At 38.1% G+C, this 16,396-nt stretch overlaps 1 protein-coding gene across 1 annotated transcript in view; it reads right to left on the bottom strand.

The window, feature by feature from the left end:
• Positions 1–899: 899 nt before the first annotated feature.
• ZRANB3 (zinc finger RANBP2-type containing 3) overlaps positions 900–16,396 on the bottom strand; it is a 103,640-nt gene continuing 88,143 nt past the window's right edge. Inside the window, exons 14-18 of the mRNA XM_045559956.1 lie at positions 16,134–16,276; positions 8,327–8,437; positions 6,557–6,959; positions 3,655–3,786; positions 900–1,669 (exon numbers count right to left, since the gene is read on the bottom strand). Coding sequence (XP_045415912.1) covers positions 1,571–1,669; positions 3,655–3,786; positions 6,557–6,959; positions 8,327–8,437; positions 16,134–16,276 — 888 coding nt within the window. The 3' untranslated portion in view covers positions 900–1,570. The remainder of the gene's footprint in view (positions 1,670–3,654; positions 3,787–6,556; positions 6,960–8,326; positions 8,438–16,133; positions 16,277–16,396) is intronic.

Below are 16,396 nucleotides of genomic sequence, written 5' to 3'. Positions count from 1 at the left end.
ATGCTTACTGCTCCTTACAGTGTTTTTAATTGGTCAGAATTTTGAAACCTGGCTTAGAGAGAGACCATCTTCATGGATCATTTCACCTCAAACCATCATACAGTTCTTACATCTGAGAACGTTCTCTTTAGAATTACCAGCTAAGTTTGATCTCAAGAGCAAGTTCCCCTCAAATCTGACCTACTTAGCTCAAATCCCTGCTTGCTAAGACCACATGCTGGAGGAAAGGCCGCCTGCCTGGTTTCTTGGCTCTCCACCTTGACAAATCCTAGGTTACCCTGGAAATGAGGCAGAAAACTGCACAGAGCCTGACCAGCAAAGCATAAAGGAGACCAAAGAATGCCCAACCTCATTTATAAAACAAACAACACTATTTGATCTCCTATAATGAAATAGTTAGAAACTGAGTAACAACTTGGGAAGGAATATTCATGATTGTATACTCTTTCTAAAAACAAGTCCTCTACATTGTAAAACGCCAGCCACTAATTAAAATTAAAAAATACTCAAACTAAAGATGTTTACATCTAGATAGTATTTACAAACATGTCCCTTTAGACCTGTATTTTGTGTAGTCCCAACTGTTTGCTCTCATGATTCTGACATGTTGCAGGATTAGGCTCTGGGTTTGTTTCATCACCAGTCTTTTTTCTTTTTAATGCCAATTACATTTTAATGTTACCATTATATTTTAAACATATATAACCATCTGATTTGCTATCCTGTAAAGTTTTATTATCATCATTCTTTTCAAAAGAAATACCAGAAATACACTTTCCATAAGATAGAGTTTTAAAAACAGAAATGAGGACTGGGAGACAAAGAGCGTTTTGACAGTAAGCCTAGTATTATGCATTTAAAAAAAAACCCTAAAAAATAAGCTTAAGTGGCATTTTACATTTTATGTTTTCAGTGGTTAATAGTTTTAACAATTACTTTACCCAGAACTCCCAAATTGTCCACAAACACCATAGGCACAATTAGCTCATTTATAAAAGTATCTTTTTGATAAAGATGACTGGCTTAGAAATAAAGCAAGAAAGGCAACACCCAAAATGTGTACCCCAAACTCATTCGGGAGGTACTTAGCGAACATGCTTGGCCCAGAATTCCTGCATAATGATGATTTGCCTCTGAAATTTCCCATTAGGTTTTGCAATGTTCCATTTGTACCTATGACAGTCCAGAACCAACAATCTAGAAGCATTTTTCAGGTAACTAAGAGTATATTTTCAAACACAGTCTATGCACAATATAATGATTAAGGCATATTCGGGGGAAATGAAAGCTTAACAAAACCTTGCTGAAACATAATTGAAAGTCTGCATGAAATCAACAAGACCACAGAAATGTTCAGTATTGGACCTGATTTTCTGTTAAGTACTTTCATAAAGGTATTTAAACACTAAAAGTACTTAGTATAAAACCAGAATTTGAATTCTTGACTTTTGTTCTGAAAATTTTTACTCTTAATATTTTAAACATGGAAGAAAAATTGTTAAATTCTTCCACATGTATACTATTTGTCATCCATTCATATATATATATATTTTTTCATTCATGTATTTTTCTACTTCTTTACCAAAAATCGTGTGATGTCTGATCCATGCTTTGATGCCAGAGATTGTCTTCTCACCTGGCTTCTTTCCTTGGCTTGTCTGGCAGTTCTCTAAAAATAAAAAAATATGCATCGGTAGATGTTAGGAAAAAAGCACTGGCGATAGAAGCTCAAAAGCTCTTTGTATTGTCAGTCTGGAAAAATCTACATTATCACTACACCCATTTACCAGTGCTTGGCCACTAGGGGGGTTCCCAGACAACAAGACAGAGTACCCCAGCAGCTCTGGAAAGTGCCCTGAGGTCCTAGGTTCACTAGGACTACACTGGCAGGAGAAAACACACAACTTTGGGGGATGTCTTACTAGCCCTCATTTGGGGACTAGGGAAGGCCATGATTCTCCTCCTGCACTGGGAGCTCATAAGGCATCTTGGGATTTCCCAGAGTGCAGTGGGTGGAAGGCCCACTTATTTCCTATTCTCTGGGCCCAGAAACCATTCCCACCTAAATAGACAAGTGAATGTAGAAAATAAGATGAGACCGAGAGCATATAGAAAATAAAATGAGACAGACCAGAACTAGATTCTTCTGCTAATTCTACAAATAAAATTTTTCACGAGACTCTGAAAAAGTAATTACAGAAGGGGCTGCGTTTTCTTTGGCTATTTCTTAATTCTCTTATAGGTCTTAAATTTACTAATAATTTGCACAGCTGAGAAATCAGATGATTTTTTCCCTCAACTGAAGTCCATGTGCATGTGAGGTGATCCAGGTGGAAAAGGCTGGGAGAAAAAAGAAGGCTAAGACCAAAACAAAGACAAAAACAAAAAACCTGCCTACATGACATTATGTAAAAATGTTTACAAAGAAATTGTGGAATCTGAAATATTAAAAGAAGACTAATAAAGAGCTCATACAATATGAACATTGGCAAAGGATCCAAATAGTTCTCAAAAGCATAAATATAATTAATTAGTATGTTTTAAAAACATCAGTGTCTTTAGTAAACAGAACAACAGCAGCCCATTCTTCTCCCACCGTATCAGTACCCACTGGTGCAGTTAAATGGGCACTCTGTTCACTTAGGCATAAATGAGTACAATCCCTTGGAAAATAGTTTGGTGGTCAATTCTTATACTGTCAAAAATATCAAAATACTTTTGACTCAGTGATTTTTTTTTTTTTTTACATCTGAGAACCTACCTTAAGGATGACCTTAAAAAGTAGGAAAGAGTTTTGTTTACAAAAAATGTGCTTGGTGGTATTATGAATAAAAGCAAAACAATTTAAACAACTTAACTATTCATCAGTATGGGAATGGCTAAGTAAACTACAGTAGTGATCTACTCAATAGAATACTGCATTATGCAGCCATTTTAGATAAATACATCATGAATGGTTGCAGAACATGGGAAAATTCTTAAATCTTATGACAAGAAGGAAAAAAGTTGTATATAAAGTTGCATGTTAAATGTATGCTTCTTCCTAAAATTATCTCAATAGGTAGATTCTACTACCTTTTGCTGGACTACCTGTTAAAAACTCATCCTGGCAGATAAACAATACTATCTCAGCTTTTCCCCTTCATTTTACGCAACAGGTAATTAATTGCTCAAAGATGTGCCAAGGTATTATAAATAGGTTTCATGCTTTGGCCAGTAATGCAATCTTTGCATGTTGAGCTGAGTTGGTCCTAGATATAACTTATCAATGTCCTCAGATGTTTTAGGACACCCTCAGCCACAGGCAAACATATGTCAATGCCCCAATTCACCAAACTTCCAGTTTGATGGTCTGGGTCTCTTTAAGACTATGCAATATGTAAGTTGTATTCGTTTTTTTTTTCCCTAGGTGGTGGTGAAAATGTCTTGGTCCTAGAATGAATTAAAAGGGAAGTAGCTTCTCTTGTATCTGTGACTGAGAACTTACATAGGCCTTGAGAGGAAAGGCAAGTGTGAGGTGATGAAAGGAATGAAATGCTCTCAAATCTCAGACCAGGGACATAGATTCCTCCATGTAATCATCCAGAGCTGTATGCACAATTTCCCATTTGATTTCTCAGGATGGAGGCAAAGCTGTCTGTGAGCTTCACTGACCTCTTTGTGACAGATTGTGCAGAGAGTCTGCAGGTTGTCCAGGGAGCACTGTCCCCCTCCCTTGTATACTGGCTTGATGTGATCCACCTGCCAGAAATGTCCTTCTGCTGGGTTTCTTATCATTTCATTTAGCTGCAGTAAGAACACAAGATCAGCAATTTTCAACATACATGTGGGAACTGTTGGTTTTGCATTGTGCAATCATGTTTATACAGCAAAATCATGGGGAAAAATACATTAGGATGGCTTTTTACAGCTATTATTGTGAGTAGAAAAAACCCTCTAGGTTAGCAATTTGAAAGTAATAAAATGTGTTTCTGAAAACATTTTTTTCCCCTTACCTAATCTATTTTGAAAAAATTACAGGCAAGTATAAAATACCAAGACCTCTGACAGTTTGGGAAAAATCGGCCTTTTGTACCTTTAAGTTAGTTTATATATTCACTAAACCAAAAGTGAGAAAAGAATAAGAACAGATTAGAAATTAAAAACTTCTCAATATTACTGACTCAAACAATCTTTAATTGTTGACCTAAATGCATTTGTCACTGTATCAATGGCAGTTTAATATCAATAGCTATCACCCATAACTTTTACTCTAGAGAACTTTCCAAGTTACATGGACTAGGATGAGATTTCTAGAACAAGCCTCTATAATTTGCATATTTGGAATAAACAAAGATGTCCATTTAAAGCAGCTACTATTTACCCCAGTCCATATATACATACTTTATATTTAACCAATGATGACTTACGTTAAAATGGGATGTATTTTAACATTTTACCTGAGGTAGAGTTTTACTACTCATACCATGGCATTGCAGTTGTTTAAATATCTCAAAGATGAGTATGACACTTGTTTTTATTTCCTTCGTCTTGGACAATGAAGAAATTATAATCAACTTCATGGACATTGGCCATGGGAACTCATGAATATTTCTAAAGCACTTTTAAGAAAACTTGTCAGACACAGTGACCTGATCAACAGTGCCGGCCCATGAGGAGCCATGAGAGGCAAGCTGGAGCAGTAAACTTTGTCCAGCTGACCTCTGTGACTGCCTGACTTACTTTCTGTGCTGAACTTCTCAACTTCCATTAGAAGATACATAACGAACTTCGTTTCTGAGGTTGACATTGTTAGAAGCCACTATAAGTGGCAGTTTTGTGCATCAAGCAAATGGCACATTCTTAGGAAAAAAATCCAGTTTAGTTCTGCCTTTCATAACCAGTTCTTTCTCTCTGAGCAGCCTCCACTCTGACAAACTCAATGATCCAGAAGGTGCTTCTTTAATTTCTCCTAGCAATTGCATAGCAAATCACTCGAGGCCACTCTTCAATATCCTAAACTCATCTCTTGAAATAATCACTCCTTTTCTGATGGGTCCTCCCCAGTCTGAGCCCTGTGGTGCTCCTTATCCCAGAGTACTTTTGTTTTTGATGGCTGCTATGTTACTTCTGCATTTCTGGACAGGCTGCTTTCAAGATGACCTTGAGTCATTTCACTGTGTGTCTTCTGGAAGCCTTCACACTGAGACAGCAGTAGCTGGAGTCTGACTGACATTCCTGGGATGAGTACAATATGTTCCTCACCAATTAGACCAAAGTATCTTTCAGGAACTCTGGATATCATTAGAGTAATAGTGTATTTCCCTAGCTCTCAAAAGCATGTTGATTCGTCCTTGCAGAGATGCTTATTAATTAATTCCATCATAATTCAGCATCACTCTACTAGGTAAATAAAAATACATAAGTTGTCTAATTAGTAGGAATTCATCTGATATTTTAGTGGGCAAAAAGTGGCTCAGAAGTGATCCTTTTAAAATTATGCATACTATAAAATTACACATTTTGCTTTAGTTTGAAATTTAGAATTGTTTAGACAATAAGATTAGAAATCTGATTAAGTTTTAGAAATCAAATATTGATTATAGTGTGCTATAAGTAATATTTTGTCATAAATTGGTCTATTATATTTTACAATGGAATAATATATAAATCTATCTATCTATATATATCTCCTTCTCATTGAACTCCATTTTTGGGGTTATCTGTTTCCCCCTTGTTAGTCAATATTAACATCATAAAAAGTAGAACTACCAGATCACAGGTGCCTCTTGGTGCACTGCACACCTTTAAGATCTTTTTTCAAAATAATTGGATCAGAATCTAATTAAGCCTCTAGATTTTATAATCATTATTCAGGAAATTGTGGGGATAGAAGAATATGTCAAACAACATGATGAGGATACAGGGAGACAAATCTAGAATGTAAAAAATCCTATAGGCATATGATCCAGTTTCTTCAACAGTCATTTATGTCAAAAAAGGGATATAGTATTATTACAGATTAAATGAAGCATAAGAGGCATTATAACCAAATACAATATATGGGTCATATTTTGACCCTAATTTGAACAAAGCAACTGGAAAAAAACATTTTTGAGACAATATGGGGAACCAAACATGGACTTATTGTAACTATGCTGGGTATGATAACTCATACTGGGATTATATTTGAAAGAAAGGAAGGAAAGAAGGAAAAAAAGAAGGGAAGAGAGAGGGAGAGGAAGGGAGAGAAGGAAGGATGGAAGGAAGTCTTTAACTGTGAGAGATATAATAAAAATATTTAAGGAGGAAATGAAGTGTTATCTAGAATATGAATGATGTCTTTAAAATATTCCAGGAGAAAAAAAGAAGTGAGTGAAAGGACAGATGAAAACAAGTAGCAAAATGATGAAAAATGTTAAAGCTGGGTGATGGGTATGTGGATTCATTATTCTTTCTATTTTTGCATATATATTTGAAAATTCCCATGTTCAAAAGTTAAAAAATAAAGTCAGTGAGTCAATATTCATCACTTAGTACAATGCTGCCTTCTACCTATCACATGATTATAATTTACCTGTTCTAATGAAAGCTTTGTAGTCCAGGTAGCATCCAGAAGATTCTTCCTCTGACTTTTAGGGGCGTCTCTCACACGTAAAAAGAGTTCTTGTGCATTCATATTACAGAGCTGACACACACCATGTTCAGTTTCAAATACTTTGGCTCGCAGGTAACTGTTATTAGATCGAATCCAAAACTCCTCTTGACATTTCAAAGAGCAAAACCGTGAATCCCAAGCATTCGCTTTACAAGCTTGCTTAGTTTGGCAAGTGGGTTGCTGACAGAGGAGGCAAAGTGGATTTCCTTCATTATCCACCGCTTGCAAATAGCCTTTGGATGTAGAAGGCTTCACAGTGAGATCAGCTTGAGCTGTGTTGGGATTTAGAAATGGGACACAGGCTCCATCTTCAAGAAACTTTCTATGATTGAACAAAACATTGAATAGGTAACTAATGAATGATTAGTCTAAATAGTCCTTGCTTCATACAGGTTATCAAAGTTTCTATATTGACAAACAGTAAATACAGATCACAGTGTAGAAATGAAATAGCTATAGTCAGCACTCTATATTCCATGTCAATAAAGAAAAATGTGTTGAAAATTAATTTTAGTACAAATATGCTGTCTCATGGGAATTTAGATGCTTTTATGTTAAACAATCAGACTTTGAAACATCTGGAGAATTTGCAAAATGAGAAGTTAGAAAAACGCTTCTTTAGGTTGGGAATGGACAGGCTAGTGTAAAACCCCAAGTAAAGACTGACGGCTACTCTGTTAGAGTCACACACCTCATTAAGCCAGAGAGGTCATTACGAACTCTCTCCAGCCTCTGCTGGCTAACAGGAAACAGGGAGTCTTCACGGCTATAAAGTGACAGAGCACAGGGGCTGACAATGCTGATAGGAATTAGAACAGGTTTGCTCAATGTCATGTCTCCTACAGGTAAACTCAGAGCTGATCGAATTAAAATTAGAAATGAAACATGATAGGACATGTGCTTAATTTGTTTAGAAGAAAAGAAAAAAGTATACTACTTAGTTATGTTTTTTTCTTCCAAGACAGAGTCTCACTCTGTTGCCCAGGCTAGAGTGCCATGGCGTCAGCCTAGCTCACAGCAACCTCAAACTCCTGGGCTCAAGCAATCCTCCTGCCTCAGCCTCTTGGGTAGCTGGGACTACAGGCATGCACCACCATGCCTGGCTAATTTTTTCTTTATATATATTTAGTTATCCATATAATTTCTTTCTATTGTTTTAGTAGAGACGGGGTCTCGCTCTTGCTCAGGCTGGTCTCGAACTCCTGAGCTCAAACGATCCACCTGCCGCGACCTGCCAGAGTGCTAGGATTACAGGCGTGAGCCACCGCGCCCGGCCCTACTTAGTTATGTTGACAAGTCCTCCATGGGAATTAATAACACCTACTTTGCCTGTTTTCCATGGCTATTTGTGAGAAATATTAAAAGAAAGATTTCTTTTAATAGAAAGAGCGCGAGATTGGGGAGCAGAGCCCAGATTTGACCTCAGGTCTCTTGGCATCTACCACTAAGCCCTGGGGCAGGTCACTTAGTTCCCCTGGTCTGAGGGTTCTTCTTCATCTCTAAATTCTAAGATGAGAGCATCATGTGCCTCAAAGGGCTTTTTGGAAGACTGAACAGCTACCATATAGTGAAAGCTCTTTGTAACCTCTAACGGGGCCACACAAAGGTGAGGCATTATTACAAAATTAATACATAAATTTAAATGAGTAGTCTTAGTGCTACTGTGTCCTAGTAGTAAAAAAACCTTACTTTGTGGAAGGATCCCATCGCCTGGACTCCTTTGTGATCAGACGGACATGGCCTCCAGCATTCTTCACCTTGTCCATTGAGGCTACAGCAACATCTTCTTTGGTTATATATCTAAAACAATGACACATTAAAGAGATTCCCAGTCTTTCATATAAGAGTTTCTCTATTTCACATTCACATTGCTCCTTGCAAAAGCAATAGAAGAAAAAGATACAATTCTATTCATTGTGCTAATATTAAAGTTAGAAAATGGAATTTTCTCTCTTTATACATTGGTATCCATTATGTGCAAAATATATCTCTTTGTTCCGAATTAGTTTCCTCATGATTTGTTTTTCTAAGAAATTCAAGAGTCACTCAATACCCTTTGGACCAATTTTCATTTAGGAGAAAAAAGGAGTGGATGTAAGAATAAGAAATGATCAAATACATGCACAACTGACAGCCTTAAGGAAACTGCTCACCAAGCTGTGCAGAAAATCTCTAACTGCATTTTCACCTCCCTCTTGGCCTTCCCTTCAACGGTTCTCCAAATTACCTTCATCACTTATAACAGGGCATCAGTGTACTTGGATAAAGTGATTCTCTTTTCAGTTAACCAGGTTCAATCACATCTTCTATAATCTCAAGGTTGTTCCCATTATTAGCCTATACAGGGTTTATGGAACCTTTCACTGAAATAAAGCCACTCTTGATGTGGGATTCAGAACCTATCACACAACACTAATAACACTACATGATGGTTTAGGGACTGGAAGTACAGAGGAAAGTTATTTCAATTAAAGGTGATGGGGGAATTTAAGTAGGTGAAATACAATTACCTAATTAATTCCTTCTAATTAACTGGCCTATTTCTCTGGTAGTTTACACCTATTGTAGCCTTTTTTGGGAATTAGTTTAAGTATGAATTTCTTCATATTTTTGAGTACTTCTTCATTTGGTAGCTTGACAATAAAATTAAACTCCAATCACAATGGACTTGTGCAATTGTAGGCAAAATTTTAAAAATTTGCTTGTATGTTATTAAGGTAGATTTAATAATAAACAGATTGCCTTCTTTTTATAAACTATTTTATTAATTTTTGATTAGGCGATATATACACATGCTTTCAAATTCAAAAGGCGAAAACAACGTATATGGTGAAGTGTGACTTTCCTTCCCATTCCCATCTTCTTTTGCCCCTCCCCAGAAGCTAGTTTTTTGTGTATCCTTTTAGAAATAGTTTATTTTTTCTGAGTATCAGTATATACCTTTCATTTATTTTTGCATTTGTATTGACATACAATTCACATGCCACAAAATTCACCAATTTAAACTTTATAATTCAGTGCATTTTAATATATTCACAAGGTTGTGCAACCATCACCACTAATTCCAGTACACTTTCATCAACCTCACAAATAATCTGTACCCATTAGCAGTCACTCCCATGATGCTTTTTTAGAAATAAATGATAGCATAACATGTATACTAATCTTCACCTTGCTCTTTTTACCTAAACATACATCTCAGAGATCTTTCCATATTAGGATACCCAGAGTGTCCCTATTCTTTTTAATGGTTCCATGTTATTCCATTATTTGGATAAACCATATAATATATCTAACCAGTCTCTGATTAATGGACATTTAGGTTATTTCCAGTCTTTGTTATAAGAAACAATGCTGCAATAGATATCCTTATACATGGTATTTCCTACACATTAAGTATATGTAGAATAATTCTCCATAAGTAGAATTCCTGGGTCAAAGGTCTTGGGTGCTCTAAATGTAGGAAGATTTTGACACATTCCTCTCCTTTAAGGTTGCACTAGTGGACCTGTCCACTAGCAATGGGTGAGAGTACCTATTTCCTCACACTTTCAGTAACACAATGCATTTTAAAAAATCTCTGCTAATAGTGATAGGTATCTCATAATAAATTTAAATTTGCATTTCTCCTCTTAAGAATAAGGGCGTATATCTTTTCATATGTTTGCATTTCCATTTGTGTTTTTCTTAAAGCAAAAAAAAAAAATATTGAACATTTTAGAGTTCTTCAATTTGTCCTTTTATTTCCTAAACTTCCTCCTATCCACCTCCCCCAACAATTTCTTCAACCATTTTATTCCCTTGAAAAAAGCACTTTGCTAAAGTATTTCTGTGGATACTCAATGAACTCAAAAGCTCCCTAGCTTTGAGGGGCAATGGGATATTAAGCCTTGCCTCAGGTATTATACAATGTTTAAAAGCTTAGGAACCTAATTCAGTAACTTTAAAAGATGCTGAGAAATCTAGTCAGAGATTTAGAAACTAAAAATAACCTCTTGCTTTTCTAAAAGAGGTTTAAGCATAAATTTCTGGCAACCACAAGAAACAGATCAATCAGTTCCAAAGAAAGAAGTTGACAACTTTCAAACCTAGTTGCCAATATTTAATTTTCCATTAAGGTTTGCTAGGAAGTTCATGTAAGTATACTGACTCTCAAAAGAATTATGGTAAATCCCGTGGATAGGGAATGGAATGGAAGATGGCAATTTTTGTGAGACGAGTGTGTTGGAAAGTGGCACACATCAGTGAACACAATCTTGGGCTCTGGGTTGCTGACCTGCTTTGGAGATCAGCTATGGCTAGCGATTAAATAGTTGGCATCCTAAACATGACAGGGCTCCAACTGAGTTAGGCCTGCCTCTGAGAAATGTAACTCAGTCAGTAACCAAAACAGTGGCTGGTGATCTTGGCTTCCATTCAAATTGAAGAGTGAGCTACTCAAAAGCTGGCTGCAAGCTCTGAGCTTGGAGGGGGCCTCCAAACTGGCAGGCATCACTGGAGGATAATCTGGTTGGTGACCTTGCCATTGCTTTTGGAGGAATCTTCAAAGTCAGTATCTATATGCCTTTTTTTTTTTTTTTAGAGCCACTCAATTTTTAAAATTTTTTTATTTTTAATTATTATGGGTACATAATAGTTATATATATTTATAGGGTGCATTCAATATTTTTAAGAGAGAAAGCCTATAACCTTGTGTCTAGGAAGTAAAATGTGGCTGCTGTCATTCTGAAAGCTGAGCAAAAAATAAATCTGGAGAGTTTCAGTTTTCAGTATGATGCCTCTCCCTTTATCTCCACTGAGCCTGATGTTTCCAAGTCTGGAGGCTCTCTGGCTCAGTTTCTTTAGAAAGGAAACTGACAGGACAGTGGGAGGGAAAGGGATCCAATGTCCAACTTGTCCTTAAACAGACTTCCAGTCAATGCTGTTGTTCAGCCCCATCTTTCACACTGTTTTCAGAGATACATGGTTACTTCAAAACACTGACACTTACTGGGGTTCTACAGCAAGAATTGGGGTGCTCCCTGATAGCATCTCCCCTCTGCAGGTATATACGTTTCAGTTCATGGCTCTGCTAAGTCGGTTTCCCTGGAGGCCTCCTTCTCTCTGCCTTTCTATAATCAGTTACCAATGTCTCCTGATGTATCTCCTTAACAGCTCTTTTCATTCTCTTTCCTCTATTCCTATTGCTAATGCCTTCATATGGATTCTTAACATTTTTCTCCAGGTTTACTACAATAGTCTTTGAACTTGTGTGGTAGGCAGAACTTTTAAGATAACCGCTAGGATTCCTGTCCCCAGGTTATTTAATGAATCCCTAATCTAGGTAATGCTATAAAAGGACAATGCAGGTGTAATTAGGTTACTAATCAGCTGACCTTAAGATAGAAAGATGACTGGGTGGGATCAATATAATCACATGAACTCTTAAAAGCAGAGGAGGAAGGCTGAAAAATTCCCAGCAGAGAAGGATTTGGTGCGGTCTGAGGTGTAGGGGCCTGTGTGCAAGGACCAGAGAGATGCCTCTAGGAGCTGACAGGGGCCCCCAGCTGACAGCCAGCGAAAAACAGGAAGCTCATTCCTACAGCTGCAAGGAACTGAGTTTTGCCAACAATCAGAGGTGGATTCTTACCCAAGCCTCGCAATTAGAGCCCAGCTGGCCAGCACCTTGACTTCAGCCTTATGAAATCCAGAGCAGAGAAACTAGTAGGACCCAGCTTGGACTTCTGACTTACAGAACTGTCACATAATAAACATGTGTTGTTTTAAGCTGCTGAGTTTGTGGTAATTTATTATGGTAGCAACAGAAAACAAATGTAACTTGTTTCTCCACATTGAGTTTTGCTTTTTATTTTTTTCTTAAAGAGATGGGGTCTCTCTCTGTCGCCCAGGCTGGAGTGCAATGGTGCAATCATAGCTCACTGCAGCCTCGAACTCCTGAGTTCAAGCGATCCTCCTGCCTCAGCCTTCTGCGGTCAAGACTACAGGCTCATGCCACTACGCTCAGCTAATTTAAAAAAAATTTTTGTGTAGAGATGGGGTCTCACTATGTTGCCCAGGCTGGTCTCAAACTCCTGGGCTCAATTGATCCTCCCGTCTCGCCCTCCCAAAGTGCTAGGATTAAGGTATGAGCCACTGTGCCCCAAACTGCCACCATCTCCTGCAGGGCTGGGGAACCTGCAGCCTTAGGGCCACATGTAGCCTTCTGGATCCTTGAATGCAGCCTTTTGACTAAATCTCAATTTTACAGAAGAAATCATTTTAATGAAGGGATTTGTTCTGTGAAGTTTGGATTTGGTCAAGGGGCTGCACTTGGGGATCTGGAGGGCCTTGAGCCCGCAGGTTCCCCACCCCTCTTGCCATTTTTTATCTAATCTCCCAACTGTTACTAGAATTAGCTCTTAAAAATACAAATCTGATAATTAATCTGCTGCTTATTAATACAAGTTATATCCTTAACGTATTATTTATAAATAATTTTATAAATAACATTGTGTGTCTGACTTTGGTTTGTACTGATTTTATGAATTGACTTTTGCTTTTACACATGATCAGTCATCTTAGCTGGTACCTTAAGTGGTCATCCATGTCCGATGGAGAAGAAACAATAGGGCATGTCTAGAAATAGCTGGAGTAGGCTATAAATTTGGTTATGAAAAGACTTATGATCATGTGAGAAAGAGAAGATCAATACTTTAGCAATGACTGTGGTTATAAAAATGAGAAAAATGGAGAGGACTCTAAGAAGTACTGAGAAACATAAAATAGGCATTGTACTTTTTGATATGTGTGTATATATTTGTGTGTGTGTATATGTATAAATACATACATGTATTTTAAATGTATTTTTTATATAAAGTGACACATGCTCATGAGAAAAATTCAACCATTATAGAAGAATTTAGGCCAGAGTACAAAACTGGCAAATCATAGATAAACCCAATTAATCAAAGGGCTTATTAGACTCCTACAGTTTTGTTATTATTTTATTTTGAGACTGAGTCTTGCTATGTTATCCGGGCTAGTCTCGAACTCCTGGGCTCACATGATCCTCCCACCTTAGCCTCCAGAACAGTATTTTATTTTTAAATCTGATTTTGAGTGACTTCAGATGGGTTCCAAACTTCCCAGTTTGCCACGGTCCTACCTCATACACCCTCCTTTTCTAGTTTTACACCTGACCTCATTCATTCACTCATGGTTCTTGTTTTGTTTTTAGTCATATGAGTTTGTAATTCTGGCATAAAGTATAAAGTCCCTACCACTTCCACAAATCCCTTAATCTTATGCCCTAGAGCAAGATTCCTCAATAGTGTCAACAGACATTTTGAAAAAGATAGTTCTTGGTTTGGGGTGCAGTCCTGTTCACTGTTGGATTTTCAGCAGCATCCTAGGTCTCTCCCCGCTAGATGCTCCTTAGTTGCATCCCTCAGTCGTGACAATCTAAAATGTCTCCAGACACTACAACCCTGGTGGGCAAAATGGCCCCCAGTTGAGAACCACTGTTCTAGAGAAACCTCTGGTAAGGGTTTCTAAGGTATCCTAGACAATGTCTATGTCAATAATAGCAATTATGTATTTGTATCTCTGTCCCTTCCCCACTTGTTTTTTTTTGAGACAAGGTCTTGCTCTGTCTCCCAGGCTAGAGTGCAGTAGTGTCATCATAGCTTACTACAACCTCACATTCCTGGGCTTGAGTGATCCTCCTGCCTCAGCCTCCCACATAGCTGAGACTACATGAGTGTGCTACCATGCCCAGCTAATTTTTGTACTTTTTGTAGAGACGAGGTCTCGCTCTTACTCAGGCTGGTCTTGAACTCCTGACCACAAGTGATCCTCCCGCCTTTGCCTCCCAAAGTACTCAGATTATAGGCGTGAACCACCATGCCTGGCCTCTATCACTTTTTTTAATATTTATTTTGACCCTTAACAATTTATTACAAGCATTGTTTCTTATTCTTTCATACAACTGTACCATATGCCATATTTTGAAACAGCTAAAGATGTTTTCACTGAATGGGACTAATATAATTTATTCATCAACCATGTACATTCCCCCATACCATTGATAAAATTTTTCCAAATGTGTGCATGGAAAAAGCTAGAGAATGAAGACCATAAACTGATGGAATATGAGGACAAAGAGAGATCGGGTGTATGGAGACAGCAAGCACTAAAGGGCTTTCTCTGCCAATGCTGCTGTTTGGTTCATTGCTTTGTGATCTCTTCCAAAGCAAGAATTGGGCTACAGAACAGCTGACTGCTTTTCCTGATAATCCTTGCTTCGTGTTAAGAAAAGCATCTACAGAGAATGGGGATTTGAGATCACACAAGGGGATACCCAAGTGAGACAAAGATGATTGTGATGCCAAGAAAGGAAAGTAAGTGTATAAAGATTAGAAAGGGACCTGTAAGGATAAAGGCAAAACAGTCACAAATGTCTGAGAATTAACCTTTCCTTTTATCTCATTTCCAGCCATGTTCCTGATTACAGTTCCCTTCCACTACTTGGGTGGTAGTGTGTTCAAATAGAACCATCTCCCCTGCTGCGTGGTACCATGCTCACCTACAGCGGGGCAGGGCAGATGGGGTCCAGAGGCATGCTCTGATGTTCTAAGAGTGAAATGTCTTCCCATTATTAATAAGTGTCCCAGGGGCCAGGTGTGGTGGCTCATGCCTATGATCCTAGCACTCTGGGAGGCCGAGGCTGGAGGACTGCTTGAGCTTAAGAGTTCAAGACCAGCCTGAGCATGAGCGAGACCCTGTCTTTACTAAAAATAGGTGACACAAACCCAAGTCCCAGCCATTTGGGAGGCTGAGGCAGGAGGACTGCTTGAGCCTTGGAGTTTCAGGTTGCAGTGAGCTACAATGATGCCACTGCATTCTACCCAGGGTGACAGAGTGAGACTCTGTCTCAAAAAAAAAAAAAAATGTGTCCAAGGCTTTGCAGGTCACAGGTTGTGCCAACCCATGACGCTGACCTTTCCGTGGATGAGTGGGACTCATGGTGAGTAAGATTCTGGACAGCCTGATCTCTTTTAGCAGATCTGATCAAATTCACTAAATATCTGATGACGTTGCTATGAAATAATATAGCTGTGATTTTAGATATAATTTTCTCTTAGCTCTTCAGAATTTCATTAGTGGTTCCAGAAGATCCCAGAGATCCCATGTAGAAATAACCATGATGCCAGGAGAATTGCTTGAGGCCAGGAGTTCGAGACCAGCCTGGGGAACACAGTGAGACCTTGTCTCAACAAAAAATAGAAAAAGTGGATGGGCATGGTGGTCCATGTCTGTAGTCCTAGCTACTTGGGAGACTGAGGCAGATCACTTGAGCCCAGGAGTTTAAGGCTGCAGTGAGCTAGGATGGTGCTACTGTACTTCGGCCCGGGCAATAAAGCGAGACCCTATTTTTTAAAAAAAAGAAAGAAAGAAAGAAAGAAATAACCATGAAAAGCAATATAATACAAAATAAAAAAAGAAAGACAACTCATACCTTGTGGTGCAGTTTTGTTTGATTTGTTGCTTTGTGATCTCTTCCAAGACAAGAAATGGGCTACGGAACAGCTGCCCGCTTTTCCTGATTATCCTTTGCTTCATGGCAGTTAGACTATTCCATTCTCGAACAAACCTCAAAATCTGGCAGAAAAATGAGATAATAAAATGAGTTAACAGCTTACCAGGCATCTTCCTTTGGAAGTGAGGCTATTTACAACATCAGGAAACTGATGTTTGTTATATCCCCAATACAGGCTTTTG

Source organism: Lemur catta, chromosome 8, assembly GCF_020740605.2.
Source record: "Lemur catta isolate mLemCat1 chromosome 8, mLemCat1.pri, whole genome shotgun sequence".
Classification (NCBI taxonomy): Eukaryota; Metazoa; Chordata; class Mammalia; order Primates; family Lemuridae; genus Lemur; species Lemur catta.
This window is presented reverse-complemented; position numbering and strand designations above follow the sequence as displayed.